The sequence below is a fragment of the Stegostoma tigrinum genome, chromosome 3 (genome assembly GCF_030684315.1).
Source record: "Stegostoma tigrinum isolate sSteTig4 chromosome 3, sSteTig4.hap1, whole genome shotgun sequence".
Taxonomy (NCBI): domain Eukaryota; kingdom Metazoa; phylum Chordata; class Chondrichthyes; order Orectolobiformes; family Stegostomatidae; genus Stegostoma; species Stegostoma tigrinum.
Window position 1 is genome coordinate 32760497 of NC_081356.1, and position 22289 is coordinate 32782785.

General features: G+C 43.1%; 1 protein-coding gene across 4 annotated transcripts in view; it reads right to left on the reverse strand.

The window, feature by feature from the left end:
- LOC125451012 (paralemmin-2-like) overlaps positions 1 to 18004 on the reverse strand; it is a 438977-nt gene extending 420973 nt beyond the window's left edge. For 2 of the 4 annotated variants that reach the window (XM_048527622.2, XM_048527625.2), the window contains exon 1: positions 17813 to 17999. In XM_048527622.2, the coding sequence (XP_048383579.2) occupies positions 17813 to 17817 (5 nt within the window). In that variant the 5' untranslated portion in view covers positions 17818 to 17999. Of the gene's footprint in view, positions 1 to 17812 lie in introns of all 4 variants that reach the window. The other 2 variants (XM_048527624.2, XM_048527633.2) reach the window with 2 other exon arrangements.
- Positions 18005 to 22289: the final 4285 nt, after the last annotated feature.

Sequence of the window (22289 nt, forward strand, 5' to 3'; positions counted from 1 at the left end):
TTCCCCTCAATTCACTGCTGTCCATGTGCATATCCAGCAGTCGCTTAAATGTCACTAATGACTCCGCTTCCACGACTTCCACTGGCAAACTATTCCGTGCGCTTACAACTCTCTGGGTGAAGAACCTCCCTCTGACGTCTCCTCTATACCTTCCTCCTAACACCTTAAAAATATGACCTCTCGTGGCAGTCAATCCTGCCCTGGGGAAAAGTCTCTGGCTATCGACTCTAACCATGCCTCTCATTACCTTGTACACCTCGATCAGGTCACCTCTCTTCCTCCTTCTCTCCAGAGAGAAAAGTCCGAGCTCAGCCAACCTCTCCTCGTAAGACAAGCCGTCCAGTCCAGGCAGCATCCTGGTAAACCTCCTTTGCACCCTCTCCAAAGCCTCCACATCTCTCCTATAATTGGGCGACCGGAACTGGACACAATATTCCAAGTGTGGTCTCACCAGGGTTTTGTAGAGCTGCAGCATAACCTCGCAGCTCTTAAACTCAGTCCCCCTGTTAATGAAAGCCAAAACACCATATGCTTTCTTAACAACCTTATTCACCTGGGTGGCAATTTTGAGGGAGCTATGCACTTGAACACCAAGATCCCGCTGTTCCTCCAAACTGCCGAGAACCCTGCTTTTAATCCTATATTCAGCATTTAAGTTCGACCTTCCAAAATGCATAACTTGGCATTTATCCAGGTTGAACTCCATCTGCCATTTCTCAGCCCAGCTCTGCATTCTGTCAATATCTCGCTGAAGCCTGCAATAGCCCTCGATACTATCAACGGTACCTCCAACCTTTGTGTCATCAGCAAACGTACTAACCCACCCATCAACCTCCTCATCCAAGTCATTTATAAAAACTACAAAGAGCAGAGGCCCAAGAACAGAGCCCTGTGGGACACCACTCAGCACAGACCTCCAGGCAGAATACATACCATCAACAACCACTCTCTGCCTCCTGTCAGCCGACCAATTCTGAATCCAGACAGCCAAATCACCCTGTATCCCATACCTCCTGACTTTATGAATGAGCCTGCCGTGGGGACCCTTATCAAGTGCCTTGCTGAAGTCCATGTACTGCTTGACCCTCGTTAACCTGCCTTGTGACTTCCTCAAAGAACTCAATAAGATTTGTAAGGCATGACCTGCCTGTCACAAAGCCATGCTGACTCCCTTTAATCACGCTATGCTTTTCCAAATAGTCATAAATCCTATCCCTCAGAATTCTTTCCTAAACCTTGCTGACCACAGACGTAAGACTGACTGGTCTATAATTTCCAGGGATTTCCCTATTCCCTTTTTTGAAAAGAGGAACAACATTTGCCTCCCTCCAATCTTCCGGTACGACTCCCGTGGAGAGTGAGGAAGCAAAGATCTTCGCCAGCAGCTTAGCAACCTCCTTTCTCGCTCCCCGGAGCAACCTAGGATAAATCTGGTCTGGCCCCGGGGACTTATCAATCTTAATGTTTGCCAAAATTTCCAGCACATCAACTTCCTCAATCTTGTATCATAGATAGTGGGAACTGCAGATGCTGGAGAATCCAAGATAACAAAGTGTGGAGCTGGATGAACACAGCAGGCCAAGCAGCATCTCAGGAGCATGTTGCTTGGCCTGCTGTGTTCATCCAGCTCCACACTTTGTTAACTTCCTCAATCTTGATGTGTTCAAGCCTGTTCTCCTGCTCCTCAAAGTTCTCATTCACAACAAGGTCCCTTTCCTTAGTGAAAACCGAAGCAAAAAACTCATTTAAGGCTTCCCCCATCTGCTCAGACTCCACGCACAAGTTCCCTACGCTATCCCTGATCGGCCCTACCTTCTCCCTGATCATTCTCTTATTACTCACGTATGAGTAAAATGCCTTCGGGTTCTCCCTAATCCTTCCTGCCAAGCCTTTATCGTGCCCCTTCCTGGCCCTCCTCAGTCCACTTTTGAGCTCCTTCCAAGTAAGCCACTAATCCTCTAAAGCTGTGCTCGACCCTTGTTTCCTCCACCTGTAGAGGTGTATTCTGTAGAGAATAACTCACCTCCTGCTTCCGAAAAATCTGTCTGTCATTGACAAGGCACAAGTCAGCAGTGTGAAGGAATAGTCTCCACTTTCTATAATGTATGAAGCTCCAGCAACACTTGAAGAATGACACCATCGAAGACAAAGCTGCCTGTATGAATGGTATGTCATTCACCAACTTTAATATTTACTCCCTTCGCCACCAAAATACAGCGGCAGCAGTGCGTGCCATCTATAAAGTGTACTGCAGTAACACGCCAAGGCCAATTCTGCGGCACCTTAAAAATCCTGCCAAATAGTGAAGGCCTGAATGGTTATGCCTGAAACCAGAGCGGACAATCTTCGAGCAGCCAGAACTGATGGGTCTTTCAGGACAGGGCAAACACAAAGTGGGTGTAGCACAAGACAAAGGCAGGCAAGGACAAGCCTGGATTTGCCTTGTAAAATGAGGCTGGCTTGTGTATTGGAGGTGACAACGTGTGAAACCAAGTTCATTATAGCCTGGATAACAAAGTGTGGAGCTGGATGAACACAGCAGGCCCAGCAGCATCTCAGGAGCACAAAAGCTGACGTTTCGGGCCTAGACCTTTCATCAGAGGGGGGGATAGGGAGAGGGTTCTGGAATAAATAGGGAGAGAGGGGGAGGTGGACCGGAGATGGAGAGAAAAGAAGATAGGTGGAGAGGAGAGTATAGGTGGGGAGGTAGGGAGGGGATAGGTCAGTCCAGGGAAGACAGACAGGTCAAGGAGGTGGGATGAGGTTAGTAGGTGGGAAATGGAGGTGCGGCTTGAGGTGGGAGGAAGGGATGGGTGAGAGGAAGAACAAGTTAGGGAGGCAGAGACAGGCTGGGCTGGTTTTGGGATTCGGTGGGGGGAAGGGATGAGCTGGGCTGGTTTTGGGATGCGGTGGGGGAAGGGGAGGTTTTGAAGCTGGTGAAGTCCACATGGATACCATTGGGCTGCAGGGTTCCCAAGTGGAATATGAGTTGCAACCTTCGGGTGGCATCCTTGTGGCACTGCAAGATGCCCATGATGGGCATGTCGTCTGAAGAATGGGAGGGGGAGTTAAAATGGTTCGCAACTGGGAGTTGTTTATTGCGAACCGAGCGGAGGTGTTCTGCAAAGCAGTCCCCAAGCCTCCGCTTGGTTTCCCCAATGTAGAGGAAGCCACACCAGGTACAATGGATACAATATACCACATTGGCAGATGTGCAGGTGAACCTCTGCATAATATGGAAAGTCATCTTGGGGCCTGGGGTGGAGGTGAGGGAGGAGGTGTGGGGGCAAGTGTAGCACTTCCTGCGGTTGCAGGGGAAGGTGCCGGATGTGGCGGGGTTGGAGGGCAGTGTGGAGCGAACAAGGGAGTCACGGAGACAGTGGTCTCTCCGGAAAGCAGACAGGGGTGGGGATGGAAAAATGCCTTGGGTGGTGGGGTCGGATTGTAGATGGCGGAAGTGTCGGAGGATATGCGTTGTATCCGGATGTTGGTGGGGTGGTGTGTGAGAATGAGGGGGATCCTCTTTGGGTGGTTGTGGCGGGGGCGGGGTGTGAGGAATGTGTTGCAGGAAATGTGGGAGACGCGGTCAAGGACGTTCTCGACCACTGTGGGGGGAAAGTTGCGGTCCTTGAAGAACTTGGACATCTGGGATGTGCGGGAGTGGAATGCCTCATCCTGGGAGCAGATACGGCGGAGGCGGAGGAATTGGGAATAGGGGATGGAATTTTTGCAGGAGGGTGGGTGGGAGGAGGTGTATTCTAGGTAGCTGGTTGCCTGAGATGGAGACTGAGAGGTCCAGGAAGGTGAGGGATGTGTTGGCGATGGCCCAGGTGAACTTGAGGTTGGGGTGGAAGGTGTTGGTGAAGTGGATGAACTGTTCGAGTTCCTCTGGGGAGCAAGAGGTGGCGCCAATACAGTCATCAATGTAACGGAGGAAGTGGTGGGGTTTGGGGCCTGTGTAGGTGTGGAAGAGGGGCTGTTCCACGTAACCTACAAAGAGGCAAGCATAGCTGGGGCCCATGCGGGTGCCATGGCCACCCCCTTGGTCTGTAGGAAGTGGGAGGAATCGAAACAGAAGTTGTTGAGGGTGAGGACGAGTTCGGCTAGGCGGATGAGGGTGTCGGTGGAGGGGGACTGGTCGGGCCTGCGGGACAGGAAGAAGCGGAGAGCCTTGAGGCCATCTGCATGAGGGATACAGGTGTGTCAGGACTGGACATCCGTGGTGAAAATGAGGTGTTGGGGGCCAGTGAATTGGAAGTCCTGGAGGAGGTGGAGGGCGTGGGTGGTGTCACGGACATTGGTTGGGAGTTTCTAGACCAAAGGGGAGAAAATGGTGTCCAGATAGGTGGAGATGAGTTCGGTGGGGCAGGAACAGGCTGAGACAATGGGTCGACCAGGGTAGGCAGGTTTGTGGATTTTGGGAAGGAGATAGAAATGGGCCGTGCGGGGTTGGGGAACAATGAGGTTGGAGGCTGTGGGTGGGAGGTCCCCTGAAGTGATGAGGTCATGGATGGTGTTGGAGTGATGGTTTGGTGCTCGGCGTTGGGGTCATGATGAAGGGGGCGGTAGGAGGAGGTGTCGGAGAGTTGGCGTTTGGCCTTGGCAATGTAGAGGTCAGTCTGGTCAAGTTTAACTGCAGGGTAGTACCTGGTCCTAGTCTGGTAGCCAGAGTAGTTTAGATAAAGGTTGTGATAAAGACTTAATGTTCTGATTAGTAGAGTAAATATAAGAACCTTGAATTTTATCATGAAAGAGCAGGCTTTTAGATAATATTCAGCCATATGGATTCTTTTGTGTCTTCAGTCTATTTTGTGAATAAAATTGCTTTGAATTGTAAATCAACTCTGACTCTGTTGTTCATCTCAAACATTGTACCTGAGTAAAACAACTTGGCAAAGTATCCAAAGAATGGACAACAAAATCCAATGGCTTCTACCTTCCAGAAGGACAAGGTACATGGGAACTCCACCAATTGCAAGTTCCCCATCAAACCACACACCCATTCTGGCTTGGAAATATATTGCCGTTCCTGCATTGACACTGGGTCAAAATTCTAGAACTCACCGCCTCACAGAACTGAGGGTGCCCCTACACATCAAAGATTGCAGATGTTCAGGAATGCAGCTCATTATGACCTGCGTCCAGGCAATTAGGCTTGGACAACTACCATTGGTCTAGAGATAACGAAGTGTGGAACTAAAGGGACACAGGAGGCCAGGCAGCATCAGAGGAGCAGAAAAGATATTTTTGAAGAATGGTCCCAAACCGAAACGTCAACTTTCCTGTTCTTCTGATGCTGCCTGACCTGCTGTGTTCTTCCAGCTCCACACTATGTTATCTCTGACTCCAGCATCTGCAGTTTTTGCTATCTCTACCTTTGGTGTAGCTTGTGATTCCAATAACCCTGAGCGATTAAGCAAAGAAAACTGTAAAAAAAAAACTGAAAATAAACCTAAGAATATTTATTCAATGCATTAGATTTGGGTGAGCCTTAAAGGGGGTCTGAGAGACATGAGTTATGGCAGCATGTAGCCAAATCAGAGGACAAGTCCGGCAATGTCCATCTCAAAGTGAGAGCAACCCATGCTATCTTTTGCGCTTTTCGGAAGTGGAGCGGTGAGATTCTTGCTATACAGGAATGGATTGCCAATTGGTCTCAATAAACGCTTTGAGACACCAAATCACCTCGTTACCAATCAGCCTCACATGTTACCAAACTCATTAAACAAGTCTCCACCAGCCCAGCTCGTCCCCGCCTCCCTAACTTGTTCTTCCTCTCATCTATCCCTTCCTCACACCTTAAGTCGCACTTCCATTTCCTTCCTACTAACCTCATCCCGCCTCCTTGACCTGTCCGTCTTCCCTGGACTGACCAATCCCCTCCCTACCTCCCCACCTATACTCTCCTCTCCACCTATCTTCTTTTCTCTCCATCTTCGGTCCGCCTCCTCCTCTCTCCCTATTTATTCCAGAACCCTTTCCCCATCTCCCTCTCTGATGAAGGGTCTAGGCCCGAAACGTCAGCTTTTGTGCTCCTGAGATGCTGTTTGGCCTGCTGTGTTCATCCAGCTACACACTTTGTTATCTTGGATTCTCCAGCATCTGCCGTTCCCATTATCTCATGAAACAAGTCTATTGTTCAGAAAATTTGAGATTGAAACCAAAGCCCACACCAGGTGGATTCAGCTCTTCACCTGCTCCATGTGGCTTCCACACTGGAAACTGGGCAGCAACATCTTGGGGCATGCTCTGTGCACACACCTCATGCCCACGGACATTGACATCTGGCATTTGCCAGACTCTAATAAGGACCCTCATGATGCTATTGCGACCCACTTATAGGTTGCTTCTGCATTTCAATGCTGCTTCCCAGGCTGTACCAGCTACTACAATTTTAATGCTGCAGCAAGGGCACTGTGCACACGTGGATACCGCCAGGCCGGGCTCCATACCAGAGCTCTTTGCTTGCTGTCATAGCACACACTATCTCAGCCTTCCTGGATGATCATAGCCTCCCAGCCTCGCATTGCACTTTTGTGCTTATCCGCCTCAGTTGACGTACACATTACTTATGTCCTTTGATGTAGACACAAAGCCAGGAAGCTTCGGGTGGTCCGAGTCTGGATCTCAACACGTAAGAGGTGGGAGCCAGAGGCAGGCAGGTATTGCAGGAGACAAACGTTGGTGGCATAGCTACTAAAGAGATCCCCTAAATGAGTTTCTTTTTCTATTCATTTGTGGAATGTGGGCATCACTGGCTGGCCGGCATTACTTTCTCATTCCTAGGTGCCTTTGACAAGGTGGTGGTGAGCTGCCTTCTTGAACTGCTTCAGTCCTCCTGCTGTGGGTTGACCCACAGTGCAACGAGGGAGGAAATTCCAGGATTTTGACGCAGCGACAGTGAAGGAATGTCAACATGTTTCCAAGTCAGGACGGTGAGTGGTTTGGAGGGGAACTTGGACATGGTGATGTTCCCATATGTCTGTTGCCCTTGTCCTTCCAGATGGAAGTGGTTGTGTGGAGTGAGTAGGCAATGCAGAGGGCACGCAGAGTCAGTAGTGTCAAGGGTTGGAGTGGCTGATGGCAAGTGAGGGAAGATGTTGCAGGCAATAATGAATTTTAGAACTTAAGCCTTGGTGGAATGTGGGTAGAGAATGAGAGTGAGTAAGTGAGGTGAGAGAAGAAGATGCCACTTTCTCTAGCAAAGTGGACAAGGTCATTCTACTACTTCTTCCCCCATTCTATAGGACCTCCAGGACTCACCTCAAAGTAGGCACCAATTTCCCCCTGTCTACCACGTCTGGGTAAGGGTCAGGATTTGTACAGGGTAGCTCCAGGTGGACGGTGGGCTTTCAAACATGGAATGAATGCAATGGATGCCTGCCTTTTGGGGGATATCGGTGGTGAGTTGTTTCAAGGATGGCGGGCAGTAAGTTGCGGCCAGAACTGAACATGTGGGACACCATAGGGGCCTTGTAGGCAATCACTGAAGTAAATTTGCTAATGTAGGATGAGAGAACCCACTAAGCCTCATAGTGAAAAACTGTCAAAAAAAATCACAACGCAACTCGGACTTAGATAAAAAGATGCAAGATTCAGCCCTTTTCATCTTTTTAAGCCTTCACAGGATTTCTAATTGAAAGCCTCTTAATATCATTCGTTTCAGTTTGAGTTAGCTTCCAAAGCTGTGACCGCATGAGATGCATGACAGAACCACAGGTGTAATTTAGATTCTACTGCATTAGCACGCGCGGTAAACCTAAATTATTGGAATGCCTTTTAATGAGATTTATTGATGCAATTTTTTTCAGATTTTCTGAACTTTCTGCTCAGTAATTTTTTTGTAAATCTAAAGTTTCATTGCTCCTCCAGTGGATACAAAAGATCCAATGGCATCATTTTGTAGAGCATGACACAACACAGAAGCAAGAATGGGCCATTCAGCCCCTCAAACCTGCTCCACCATTCAACAAGATCATACCTGATCTGTTCTAGCCTCAACTCCTTTTTTGTGCCAGCATGTGGCAGCCCTCCACTTCCTGATATTTCAACAAAAAAAAACTACCTACCTCCCCTCTTAAAATGCTTTGTGATCTCCCCTCCACAACTGTCAGGGCAAGAGAATTCCAAACATTCACCATCGAGAAAGGAAATCCCTTTGCATCTCAGTTTTAGTTTGTAAGTGTATCCTCCTAGTTTGAGGTTCCCTACTCGTGGAAACATTTTCTCAACATTTACCCAGTCAAGGCTCTTTAATCACGTATGTTTCACTGAGATTATTTATCATTCTTTAGTGGTAATGTCCGTACCTCTGGAGGTTCATGTTCAAGCCCCAGTTGTAATAAAAACTCTGAACAGTTCACTTGGAAAATGGCTATCTCTCATTCTTCTAAACTTAAATGAATAAAGGCCTAACCAGTTCAGCCATTTTTGATACACCGACCCCTTCGTCCCAGGATTTAGCCCATTGAGCTGCCTCCAATGTCGGAATATTCTTTCTTAAATATGGGAACAAAAACAGTTCACAGTACTCCAAATGCAGTCTCACCACTGAATAACTATAACAAGACTTCCCTATTTTTAAACTCCAGCCCTCACTATAACAATAAAAGGTAAAATTCAATTTGTTTTCTTAATTACGTGCTGCATCTGCATGTTTTCTGTGTTTCATGCACAAGAACACTCATATTATTCTGTCATGCGCATTTTTGGAGTCTTTGTCCATTTAGGTAACAGGTTGCCTTTTGATTCTTCCTACCGGAGCGCATGATTCACACATTTCTACCTTAAACTCCATCTGCCAAAGCTTTGTCTACTCACTCAACCTATCTGTAATCCTCTTGAAAATTCCATAAGTCCTCATCATGCCATGGCCTCCTACCTATTTTTGAATCATTAGCAAATTTGGATATGCTATGCTCTATCCCCTTCTCCAAGTTTTTTCTATAAATAACAACGCAACTGCATTAGAAACAGATAAAAAATGGCTGTAACCATTGACTTGCCCTGTCCAACACCATGGGCAATTCATTAATACACATTAAAGCAAATACTTTTAAAGAATTAATTTTGTATTTTACCTTACAAAGCAGGTTGTTTTGCTTTTTACTGGCTTGACGGTTAAGAACTTCTGCAACTTCTTGGTACACTTTCCACTGAAAACTTAGGTATTTAAACTGCGTTGTATGTTTTGCATTCTTCACATTAGTGTTGAAACTTAAAGAATTTAGGACTTCCATGTTGTTCAGTCAAAATACCCATATCAAAAATTAATTGAATACTAGGCAACCAATTTGAATCTAGATGTTAATCATATGTATTTTGCCACAGATATCTATCAATACCGACCTCTCCACACAAATATTTCAGATCTAATCTGTGTACACTTTACTTATACTTATATCTTGCAGCCAAGGAGGTTTTGTTTTAAAACGTTTTCAGTACAGGAAGATCAGCAGTGGGAATTTTGTATTTTTATGCCTTTTCCTTAACTCCTGCTCAGATGGGTTGAATTAACATGCACACACACAAACACACATACATGGCTGAACCCAAGAGTTTCTGGATTTGCGAGTCCAATGCAAACTTACATCCAGTGCACTGAAGGGTTGAGCTCTGATTTTCTATATGTTTATTAGCACTTATTTTTCACTAGCTCTGTAACCGATAAAAAGGATGGTGTATCGCATAAAAGCCTTCACTGTTTAATTTTCTGAATGCAAATGCTTCTTTTGGGGACATGAATGGTTATGGCAATAATTAGCACAAGAAAACTCATACAGAACAGCTTCAACCCTGAGTGATGTAATTGTCGCTAATGTTCAAGAAATAAACAGAACATGCCTTAATTCAGTGTTTCTGAAAGAAACCGCAATGCTAATTCTTTAGGGCTTCTCTTCAGGAATACTATAACACCTTAAATGATTTCAGGTCGAAGGTAGCATCTGCTAGTCAAGACGTTCAACGAGAGGTAATTGAATCCATGACACTATTTTGAACAACAGCTTGGGGAGCTCGCTGCAATACTCTGGTTTATTTTGAGATACTCTCTGAACAGCCTGATCAGAAATGTTACTATACATTTTGGAGCATGTGGGATGTGAACCCAGGACACCTGGCTCAGAAGTAAGGACACTGTACCACAAGAGCCTCTTCTGGCCTATCTTTAACCATCAGCCAAAGAAGAAAAAATCATCAGTTGATTCCCACATTATTGTTTGTGAAATCTTGCTGTTAACAATTTGGTTGCTGTGCTTTCTCAATGGTAACAGTGTTGGCGCTTGAAGTACTTCATTGGTTGTAAAGCACTTTGGGATGTCTTGAGGTCATGAAAGGCTGTGTATGAACGTAAACATTTGTTTCTTTTCTTTAATGAGGTAACGTTATTCTTTTAGGTGGTCTAGTTACATATTCCATATTATACATTGAAATCTATGTGTAAGATGCTGACTGTGGCAGTTAAGAAATTCTTATTTGGGTTTCATATGTCCCCATTTCCCATGCATTCTTAAACTAAATCAGAAGTCACATGACACCAGGTTATAGCCCAACAGTTTTTTTTTGAAATCACAAGCTTTTCGAGCTACAGCCCCTTCATCAGGTTCAACCTCCACATCACTCTCAAACTAAAGCATTTGTTAGACTCTGACATATTCAGAATTCTGCTCCTGTGATTAATGTTCCAGGATAAAGAAACAAGCTGTTCAAAATTTATGGACGTGAAGATTAAATATTCAGATATCAGGAAAAGGGGTAACGATAGTAGCAGTTTTTGGATTTGAATGACTTCATTGTCCAATGGCACAATGCCGTTCATTTTTTGTAGTACAGTGAATGATCTAAGGTGGAAGTCATGAACTTTATAAATATGGTGCTTATGTATTTGAACATAGACTCGAGAATATGGAAATTGGATAACTAGTAAAACTTGAATATGATGCAAACTTGTCTAACTCCAACTCACCCCATACACCTGAATGTAGATATCCAGCAGGGCCTCTGGGAAAGCTTAAACTTATGTACCAATTGCTTGTTGCATCTCAAGAACACCTAGGAAATGTTCAACTAGATTTAAGGTAAGTAGTTTTTATTTTTTTTTAAATTCAAATGGACTAAGACCTGAATTACATTCCCATGGATACATTGCAGGCCTTGGGCCTGTCCGTCCTGCCTTTAAAACTGCTGAGGCCTATATTGCGGATACCAGCTGAAGGTTAGTTATTTTGATAGAGATTTTTAAAACCTACCAGCGAAGGCGAAAGGAACAGGGGTGCTTACTTAGACTCCATAATAGTCATAATAACATGTCAAAGCTTTGCCTGATGCAGTTTTTACTGGGGACTTACTCTCAGGTCTCTGTCAGCAGGGCAAGTTACTAAAATTCTTCTATGCATAGTATCATCTGAGGGGGTGACACCTATTAAATACCCTGCACTCTCTGGCATATTGTTAAAGTGACACCTAATTGAACTTTCTGACTTAGAGACATAAATACTAGTGTTTGATTTAAGTGATAACAGTATCAGAAATGAGAGGCCCACATACTGTGCTGTGTGGAACATTACTTCTCAAGTCTTAAACTGACAAGATTCCATTCCTTTTGGGAAGTCAAGTGCTTCCAAACTACAAGTGGTCTTACGTTCCTTTGTTTGGAGATGGAATGTTGTGTTGTAAAGACTCCAGACAGTCTACACATAAGTGCTTTTTTTTAACTGTTGACCTGCAGCAGACCACATTCAATTCATTCATAACTGAAAGGTTTATTTCAAGTTGCTTGAGTTTTAGAGGCTGCAGTTGGAATAATGCCAGATGCTATATTTGAAGCAGCTGTTTGTGGAGTAGAGGGGGCTGCATATGAAGTGAACATACCACATCGCAAGTGTGGAAAAAGTACAGTTATAGTTAAGGCTTTTGGTGTCAGCTGTGCTCAGGTGGCGGGTTCAAAGCCCACCCCATCTACACCCCGTACTTAAAATTCTTATCCTTGTTTGCAAATTGGTCCTGGTCCTTGTCCTATTATAGCCCTGCATTCTCCTTTAACTCTCATGGGGATTGCTGTGCTCCACTGATTCTGTCCTTGGTTCTCAATGTTCCACCATTAGCGGCTGTGCTATCAGCTGCCTGGAGCCCACGCTTTGGAATTCGTTCTCTTTTTCTTAAAAAAGCCTATACCTTTGACCAAGATTTATTGCCTCCTGTACTTATACTGCCTCATGGGGATCATTGTCAAATTTTGTTCCTGTGAAGCACTTGGGGAACCTTTGCTGATATCAGTGTGCTATTGTAATGCAAGTTGTTGTTGGTATTTATATAATAATATTTTACAGATTAGATTCATCTGGGAAGAGAAAACAGTCAATAGAATAAGAGTTGCAGGAAATATGCCAGCATGAGAGTCACCCCAATGTCACATTAACAGTGATACAGAGGGACTGCAACACCATATTTACGAAAATATTTAGATTATGAGTTTTAAATTGTGAGGACAAGTGACATAGATTTGGCTAGTATTCCCTTGATTATAGAAGACCTCATGCCTGGATTGATGGTTGACTGGTGGAGTTAAAATGCAGATCTTCCACAATTCTAAGCAATGGTGAAAACCTGTAGAATGATTGCCTTGGAATCAGAAGGCTCCTAGTTCAACTCTCACTCCAGGAGTAGAGCAGTAAAATAAAGTGTGACACCCCAGTGTAGAATTGAGGGAACACAGCACTGTCAGAGGTGTTGTCTTTCAGCTACAATGCTAAACTGAGGGCATATCTGCCTGCTTGTAAAATTTCCCAGGTAGCTCTGAAGCAGAGCAGCAGAGTTACTGCCAGGGGCCTGGCTAATATCAATTTCTCAATCAACACCACAAAGGGAGAAAAAGTGCTCTCTAGTGATTATCACAGCTCCTATAAACTGAAAATATGCAGCCATGATTCCTACATTACCACAGTAACTACATTTCAAAAACAATCATAGACTATGAAATGTTTTGAGATTTCCATGGTTGCTTTGTAAATGCAAGTCTTTCTTTATATCTCATAATGTATGCCCCTCCTTTTCCAATGTTTCTTGAAGCCAATGTCATGTAGGATAAGCACTACCAAGCAAGATATGTCATTAATGAGGAGGACTGGTACCTCACATATCACTAGAGTAAAGGAGCCTGATAAGATTTTGCAGGTCAGTGCAATAAGGATTTTTTCATACATCTGATTAGATATGTATTAATATTAACTTGTAAACCGAGAAAGGTCTGATTGTCAAAAACATTATTTTCCAGGCAATATGGATTTTGAATAAGTAGAAAAGGGGACAGTTTCCTGCATTGACTCAGGTCTTCCAGTCAATGAATCATTGGAGAATGTATATACAATACAAGATGTGTGCTGGGAACCCTGCAAAAGTCCAGACATGCTGGAATTGCCAGGTAAGTTTCATCTTTTGAAAGGAAAGAGAAATCGTCCTGTTTCCTGGGACATTCCTCAAATGTCTCTGCCTCTGAATTGGAGTCAGGGACTTTAAACAGTTCTGATTTTCGTAGTTGCGTAGTTATTCAGGAAATGTTAGGAATAGCCAACTCCTGCGTAACTACAGGATTGACTCTCTGAGTCTCCACCTGACTAATGAGCTGACGTTATTGCCCCATCACACCACATTAACCCATTCCAACTGATTCTGTCATTGGACCTGGTCAACCCCACAACTGACTAGCCCTCTTATCCCTAACAAACCCCCGATCAGACTTGACTAGCTCAAAAACCTCTGACCTGATCTTGAATACACTGTGACTCATTACCCAGCTTCCCACTGCCATCTCATTTACCCTGTGCACTTACCACCTTATTCATCTACATCCTTAATCACTTTAACTGACTTACCCACTAGCCCTACACATTCATTAGCACTCTCACTGGACCTTTAAACCAACCTGGTGCCATTAAAAATGAGGGGATGTCCAGACTATTCACTGATATTAAATTATGTGATTAAGTCTCCAGGGGATGCCTCCTCACATTTCTGGGAAAGCCAGACTCGGGAGTTACAGCAAGAAATGTGGGCTAATGTTGGGTCATTGAAAAGCTTAAAGGGAGTGGCCGTATAAAGGAGATTGTCACTTTATGGAAGACTTGAGCCAGGGAGTTTAAGATGCTTGGGCGATCTCTGAACATCCGTTTTGCTAATACTGAAACGTTGACAATTGCACAATTTGACAATTGGAGAACACTAAGAGCTGTGCCCTGCAGCCATATGGTATCAATGTGGACTTCACCAGTTTCAAAATCTCCCCTTCTCCTACTGCATCCCTAAACCAGCCCAGTTCGTCCCCTCCCCCCACTGCTCCACACAACCAGCCCAGCTCTTCCCCCCCACCCACTGCATCCCAAAACCAGTCCAACCTGTCTCTGCCTCCCTAACCGGTTCTTCCTCTCACCCATCCCTTCCTCCCACCCCAAGCCGCACCCCCAGCTACCTACTAACCTCATCCCACCTCCTTGACCTGTCCGTCTTCCCTGGACTGACCTATCCCCTCCCTACCTCCCCACCTACACTCTCTCCACCTATCTTCTTTACTCTCCATCTTCGGTCCGCCTCCCCCTCTGTCCCTATTTATTCCAGTTCCCTCACCCCATCCCCCTCTCTGATGAAGGGTCTAGGCCCGAAGCGTCAGCTTTTGTGCTCCTGAGATGCTGCTTGGCCTGCTGTGTTCATCCAGCCTCACATTTTATTAACTAAGAGCTGTGCTAACTTGTTCCATTGGATTCCGCACAATTAAGCTGACACAGTGCAGACATTCACTCACTATCAAATCGCAAACTGTTATGAAATTATCATGGAAACAGTGAGCAGAGTTCCTTTAATTTTCATCACTTCATATATCATTCCAGCAGCCTTAAAAAAATAGAGTAAATAAGGAGGGTCTCTAACCAGCGAATATATACTTTGAATACCAGTGAGGGAGATTAAGAGAATTTGATTTTTCTTGAAGCAGCAGCTTGCTACGTCTAAGAAATCACTGCACAAAAGGCCATAAGACATAAGAGCAGAAGCAGGCTGTTAAGCCCACCGAGTCCTCTGTGCCATTCAATGAGATCATGGTTGATCTGATAACCCTTAACTCCACTTTCCTGCCTTTTCTTCATGACCCTTTATTTCCTTAGTGATTAAAACTCTGGCTCTCTTAGCCCTAAATATACCTAATGACCTGACCTCCACAGCTCTCTGTAGTAATGATTTCCACAGATTTATTACCCTCAAAGAAGAAATTACTCCAGGGCTTTATCTTAAGCATGCAACCCCTTATTCTGGGATTGTACCCTCTGGGCCTAGAGTGTCCCACAGGCCTTCTGCAACTGCTCTGTCAAGTTGCCTCAGAGTATTGATAGTTTCAATCAAGTCACATTTCATTCTTCTAAACGCCAATGACTCTTGTTCCTACTCAACCAATGACATACCCAGGATCAGCGCTGTGAACCTTCTCTAAACTCCCTACAATGTCCATATATCTTTCCTTTGATAAGAGGTCCAAAAGTGTTCATAGTCTTCCAGCTGTTGTCTGACTAGTGCTTTGCATAACTTTAGCAAGACCGATTTATCTTTATACTTAATTCCATTTGAAATAAAGAGCATTACTCTATTTGCAACCCTTATTGCCTGCTGAATTTGGATGCTTGCTTTTTTTGATTTGTGCAGATGAACTCCCAAAACCCTTGTGCTGTAGGTTACTGCAGTTTTTCTCCGTTTAAATAGCACTCAGCTCCTCTACTCTTCCTGTTGAGGCATATAACTTCACATTTCCTCACATTATATTCCATCTGCTAAGTTTTTACCCACATGCTTAACCCATCAATATCACTTTGTAGTCTACATATGTTGCCCTCACCACATGCCTTCCCACCTATTTTTGCATAATCTATGAATTTAGCCATTGTACATTTTTTTCCCTTATCCAAGCTGTTAAATATATATAGTAAATAGTTGTGTTTTCAGCACTGATCTCCACATGTTGCTTCCTGAAAATGCCCACCTTCTCCCAACTTTCTGTCTCCTATTAGGTAGCCAATCCTCTACACATGCTAATGTTTTACCTCCAACACAATGTGCTCATATCTTACAAAATAGTTTAATATGTAGTAACTTATCAAATGCCTTCTGAAAATCCAAATACATTACATTCACTGCTTCCCTTTTGTTTACCCTACCTGTTATGCTCTCAAAGAATTCCAGTAAACTTGTCAGGCATTATTTTGGTATCATAAGCTCTGTTGATTCTACTTAGCAGTATTATGTATTCTAAATGAATTGCTATTACATCTTTCAGAATACTCTAACATTTTTTTAATAACAGATATTAAAATGTCCTATAACTACCTGCTCTTTGCCCTCTTTCCTTTCTAAATAAGGGTGTTACATTTGCAATTTTCCAATCTTCTGGAATTTATCCAAAATATAAGGATTCTTGGAAGTTTGCTACCAGTGCATCTACCATCTCATTAGCTGTTTCTTTCAATGTCTTAGGATGTATTCCCATCAGGCTCCATGGACGTAATAGTCTTTAACTCCAATAACATCCCTAGTACTTTTTCCCTAGTGACGTAACAGTCTTTAACTTCAATAACATCCCTAGTACTTTTTCCCTAGTGACGTAACAGTCTTTAACTCCAATAACATCCCTAGTACTTTTTCCCTAGTGATATTTATTGCATTTACTTGCTTTCCTCCTTTTGTCTGTTAATTATTAGTATGCTACTGGTGTCTTCTACTGTGGAAATTGATGCACAGTATTTATTTGACTCTTCTGCCTTTTCCTGGTTCCTCATTATTACTTTCCCAGTCTCATTCTCTAAGGAACTTACATTAACCTTGGCCTTTCTCTTTCTTTATATATATATGTATAAAATAAAAAAACCTTGCCGTTATTCTTGATCTTACTAGCAAGTTTACCCTCAAAGTTTATCTTCTCCGTCTTGATTATACTTTTTGTTGTCTCTTGTGATTTTTTAAAAATTCCCAATCTTTTGTTTTATCACTAATCTTTGCCACACTGTGTGTTTTCTTTCAATTTGGTTACCTATAAAGGTGGTGAAAGCAAATGAATTAATAATTTTCTGAAGAAGACTGCACAAAAACTTGGAAAAGGAAATAAAAATCACAAGGCTGTGGAGAAAGTACCATGGGTGAGGGTAGGGTGGACTAATCTGATAGATTAGTCAAAAAGAGATAGCACTAATGTAATGGGCTAAATGGCCTCCACGTGGGCTATTTAATTCTCTGATCCTTCATCTCATCATAGTTGTGTGTGACCGGCTTTCACATTAACTCACATGAGCAATTGGAGTTCCCTGTATTGGACGACAAATCCGAAGGAATCTTGCAGCTCTGTCTGGAATGCCAGGAAATACAGGGTGGTTGTGAAATGGCCAGTGAAGCAATGACTATTTGATTAGTGATTGACAAATAGTTAGTTACACTTCAAAAGTATATCAAATAGTTGGTACAATTACATCATTGCAAAAGAAATTTGATCCTCCTGCATACTTGTTAATTGGAAGACAGGAAAACACATAAAAATGCCAAGCCACTTTCTGCTTAACTCGCTGGTTAATGAAAACAAAGACGCACATGCTGGAGTTAACCTTATTTTGGAGAGCAGAGCTTTTTTATTACAGTACCAAATGCTGTAAGCGGCCACATCTGGATGACCTTCGCATGTCCATATAAAAACTCCTCAGCCCAATTTAAACCTGGAAACAAATGTCAAAAACAAGAAGGCAGCATAAGAAGCTGCACACCATCGTAGAAAGAGAACAATTAGGGAACTTACTCCATTGGTGCTGCTTTTTATCGCAGACGGGTATTCATTCCGTTGGCTGTCAGTGCTAATTTGCTGTTGCCTTGGCAAAGCTTTTTCAGTCGTAGCTTTCTGTTTCCTTCCTCCACAGGGACATCTGCAGGTTTCCACTGAGCATCACTCAACAAAGCCTGGATGAGAAGGTAGCAGTTGGATTTTGTCTTACCGTTGGCACAGATGATGCTGTCGTGCCTTACCCTCACGGCCAGCTCCTTTCCTTTTAATACAATCCCAATGCATCTGAGCCAAATGCCTCGACTGCCAGCCAGAACCTTGGGCTGACATCATGTACCATTCAATCATGACAGATTCTCCCTTAGGTCGTGCCACAGTCCGTCCTTTGCTCCATTTGGAATTTCTCTTTCTCTGATCATGAGCTCCCAATTTAAGAATCACTAACTCCATCTAGGCTGCATTCTGTGTAATCAGTCCATTGTTTGCAAATTCACAGAAATGCCGATCCCCTCCTGTCAGAAAGTGAAATAAAGCCATGCCCCTTGTTGACCTATAGAATGTTCAATACATGAAAACATTCTCAATGTGTAATTCTCTTGAATAGAAAGCGCGCCAATAGCATTCCCTAAGCCATTCATTCGTCATTTTGTAGCTTGCATTGAAGAGCAGACATTTATTTGTTGAATTATTAGCTGGTATACATTGAAAAGAGAAAGACTTGAATTCATAGCACAGTTTTCAGAATCAGTGGACGTATCAAAATACTGTACAGACAATGACGTGTATCCACTTGCAATGCTGAAAATGCAGCAGCTAATTTTCACACAGTAAGATACAACAGACAGCAACGTGATAATGCCCGTTGATTTATGGCATAATATTAAATGGAACACCAGAAATAACTCCATTGCTTTTTTTTTGAAATGGTGCTATGAGAGGTAACTTAGATCAGCAATCATAAGGGTGAATTCTGAGGAAGGGTCACCAGACCTGAAACGTTAACTCTGTTTTCTCCTCCACAGATGCTGCCAGACCTGCTGAGCTTCTCCAGCAACTTTGCTATTCATCAAAAGGGTAATATGGGATTGGGACTTGATGTGAGTTAGGATATGGGCAGTAGAGCCCAGAACACCTCAAATTTATGCAGGGTGAAATATGGGAATCCTGCCAGGGACATACTTAAATAACAAAGTCTAGAGATTACAAAGACAGGGAGAAGTCTTGGGTTAGTCATCAGTGCTCTCACTGATCTCAGCACATAGCACTGTATATCAGGAAATGAACATACTTTGAATCAACGTATTCAGCCATGCTAAGGTGGGGATTAACACACTTTTTCTGGCCTAGAGGTAGGGACACTACCACTGCACGACAAGAACACTTCTCAGGGTGGCGTATACTGGTCTTGGAGAGGCACATTGAAAATTTGTCAGAATACTATCTGAGCTAAAAGGACAAATGACATAAGCTAAATTTGTTTCTCCTTGAATACTGAAAACTAAGGGGTGATTTGCTTGACATTTTTGAGCTGATTAAAGAATATGATAGTTATCTTCCTCTGTTCAGGGCATCCAGAAGACACAAATTTAAAATCAGAGCTAGATTGATGTCAGGATGCATGTCTTCATACAAAAGGGCCAGGACTCTATCCCCATCAAAACTGCCATTTGAAAATTGAACTGAAACTAATAGGTCTTTGTTTGCTGGGGTCATTTAGCATTATTGGTCCAAAGTGGTTCCGATGGTGCTAAGGTACGGATTTGCAAGATCTATTGAATGGCAGGAAGAGTTGGGAAGCTGAATGGCCCACAGTCATCCAAGTTAAGAATATAAGAATCAATCCAACAAAAGCTTAAGTCTCACGTGAGAATGTATCAGCACTGTTCCATGTGCACAGCACCACCCAGGCGTCTTAACTACGAGACATAATGAAAATCTATACTCTATGTATTTATGTGACATTCACATTTCCATATCACTTGTTGAATCAGGCTGCCAATCAGGATGAATTATTGATTACCTTCTGCTCTCTGATTTCAAGCAAAGGCCAGTTGACAGTAACCAACAACAGAAATTGAACTTCCATCTAACACTTGAGCTTTAATCAATACATTTTACAGCCTTACACACCATTCTAATTAAGGACATAACATATGAAGAAGAATTGTAAGCAAATAAGTTGCAATCATATTTTACAGATATAACATTTGATTGTGATGGTAGTTACTTGCAATTTAGTTTTTTCATTCCTTTTTAAATATAAGGGGATTGACTTATGGTTGTGGCACATAGAAGTACTGTAGGAAGTTGTTATGTGAGAGCAAAACATAAAAAGGGGTTGTCAAATCTGAAAGTTGTTTGCTTAGGAGTCAAGGATAGCTCCGTACTCAAGGCACAAATGAAAAGTGGGTACAACACTTCAAAGGGGAATCAGATAGATGTGCCTAAAACCAATATAATAGCATTGAAGCAGTAGAACTAATTGATATTGCTCATTTCCAATTAAACATAGCTGTCACAACAACAGGAAAAGCAGCTGAACAAACAGAATTGAAGTCAGCCGAAAGGTAGAAATGAATGGACAACACAATGGATCCTGAATATTTGAAAGTACACACCAGAATGAAGACAAGAGCATCCAGAAATCAAATAAGTCAATCAATCCTGTCGTTCCAACATTGTTACCACAAAGCAACCTGTGAATCATTGCCATATCTCAGAATTAGTGCCCAGAATTTGTGTTTTGTCTAGTCTGAAGATTAAGAAACTTATGACAAACCTTAGACATGGTTTGTGTAGATTCTACTTTGAGCTAAGTACTGAAAAAAGCCTGATCTATTTTAAGTTGCAGTTTAATGAGATTAACTTCTGTTAAATGTTGGGTGGCTAAAATGAATTGCTATTATGAGGAATATGCCATGACATCAACAAAACTGTGTTGTATATGGGTCTGAAGGAGGTAATACTTGTTCAGAGTGCAGTGAGCACCACCTACCATGGAGAGCATTAAAATGGTACGAGGGCTAGCCTGGGTGTGGGTGGGATGCTCTGAGAGTCAGTGTGGACTTGTCGGGCCAAAGGGCCTGTTTCAACACTGTAGTGATTCTATGATTCTATGATCTATGACGAGGCCACAGTAAAGAAGGAGATTGTAGGAAACAGACCTGGGCTTGTAAGTTCTTAACAGTCTCTGCAGTAATGTGGGTCATGTTCATATAATGTGCAGACAGTTGCTAAAATGCAATAAACTTGCTATTGTTGACTTGATAATGTTCTTATAGTTAGACCAGAAAGGTGGATATCCTCATCCATGCAATGCCACTTTGTGAAGAAGCCAGCACATGTAACATGGTGAGCGATGGTGTGGTGAACAGCAGTGTGATGACTACAGTAGGCCTGCCGGAATGTAGTGAGCAGCAGTGATCATCATGATTTCTAAATGATGGCTCGTAAGAGAAATTACACTTCTGACCTTCAAACCATAAGGAAGAACATGCAGGTGTCCCAGAAGTCTTCAGATAAAGTTGATTACTGATGACAGTAAACCTGGCAAAACATCACGGCAACACTCAACACAGTGGAATAATTCAAGCATGACATAGAAATCATTTTAAACCTGACAGAAGATGCACAGTAACTGAAGAAATATGTAGCTCGAAGGCATTGCAATCAGGTGATAGGTCTGTACAGCGTATTAGTTATCGTATTAGTAGGAACTGCAGGTGCTGGAGAATCTGAGATAACAAGGTGTAGAGCTGGATGAACACAGCAGGCCAAGCAGCATCAGAGAAGCAGGAAAGCTCGTGCTCCTGCTCTTCTGATGCTGCTTGGCGTGTTGTGTTCATCCAGCTCTACACCTTGTTATTTCAGATGTTATAGGGTGTTAGTTTTTGGAAGTGATCCTGAGTCTGAGCCAAACTACTGAGCTGACCAGAAACTGAGAATTGCTCAATATACTGGCAAAAGGAGAAAAATTAAACTTCGGTTAAAAGGGCAGTAATTAAAAAAGTAAACAATTTGCAGTTTAAATTGGGAGTTGGCTCCATAACACATACCACGACACAGAACCGGAAAAAAAGTAAAGTTGAGCGCCATGAGAGAAAACTCAAATATTCTGCCTACCAACAACTATGTAATTAGCTCCCATGTTGCTGAACAGTTGAGAGTGTGAATGCTTTGGCAGAAACCATCAGACCTCATGAGAAAGTTGTTCTTGCTCAGTGGTGAAACCCATTTCAAGCCTGAAGAAAGCCATGATGTGGAGGTACTAGTGTGGATGAAGGTGGACAAAGTCAGAACTCACATGACTCCAGGGTAGAGTTCAACAGGCTCATTTGAAATCACAAGCTTTTGGAGCGTAGCCCCTTCTTCACCTGATGATAGGGCTATGCTCTGAAAGCTTGTGATTTCAAATAAATCTGGATGTGAGTTTGCTTGCTGAGCTGGAAGGTTCGTTTTCAGACGTTTCATCACCTTTTTTTTATATTTGAAAAAA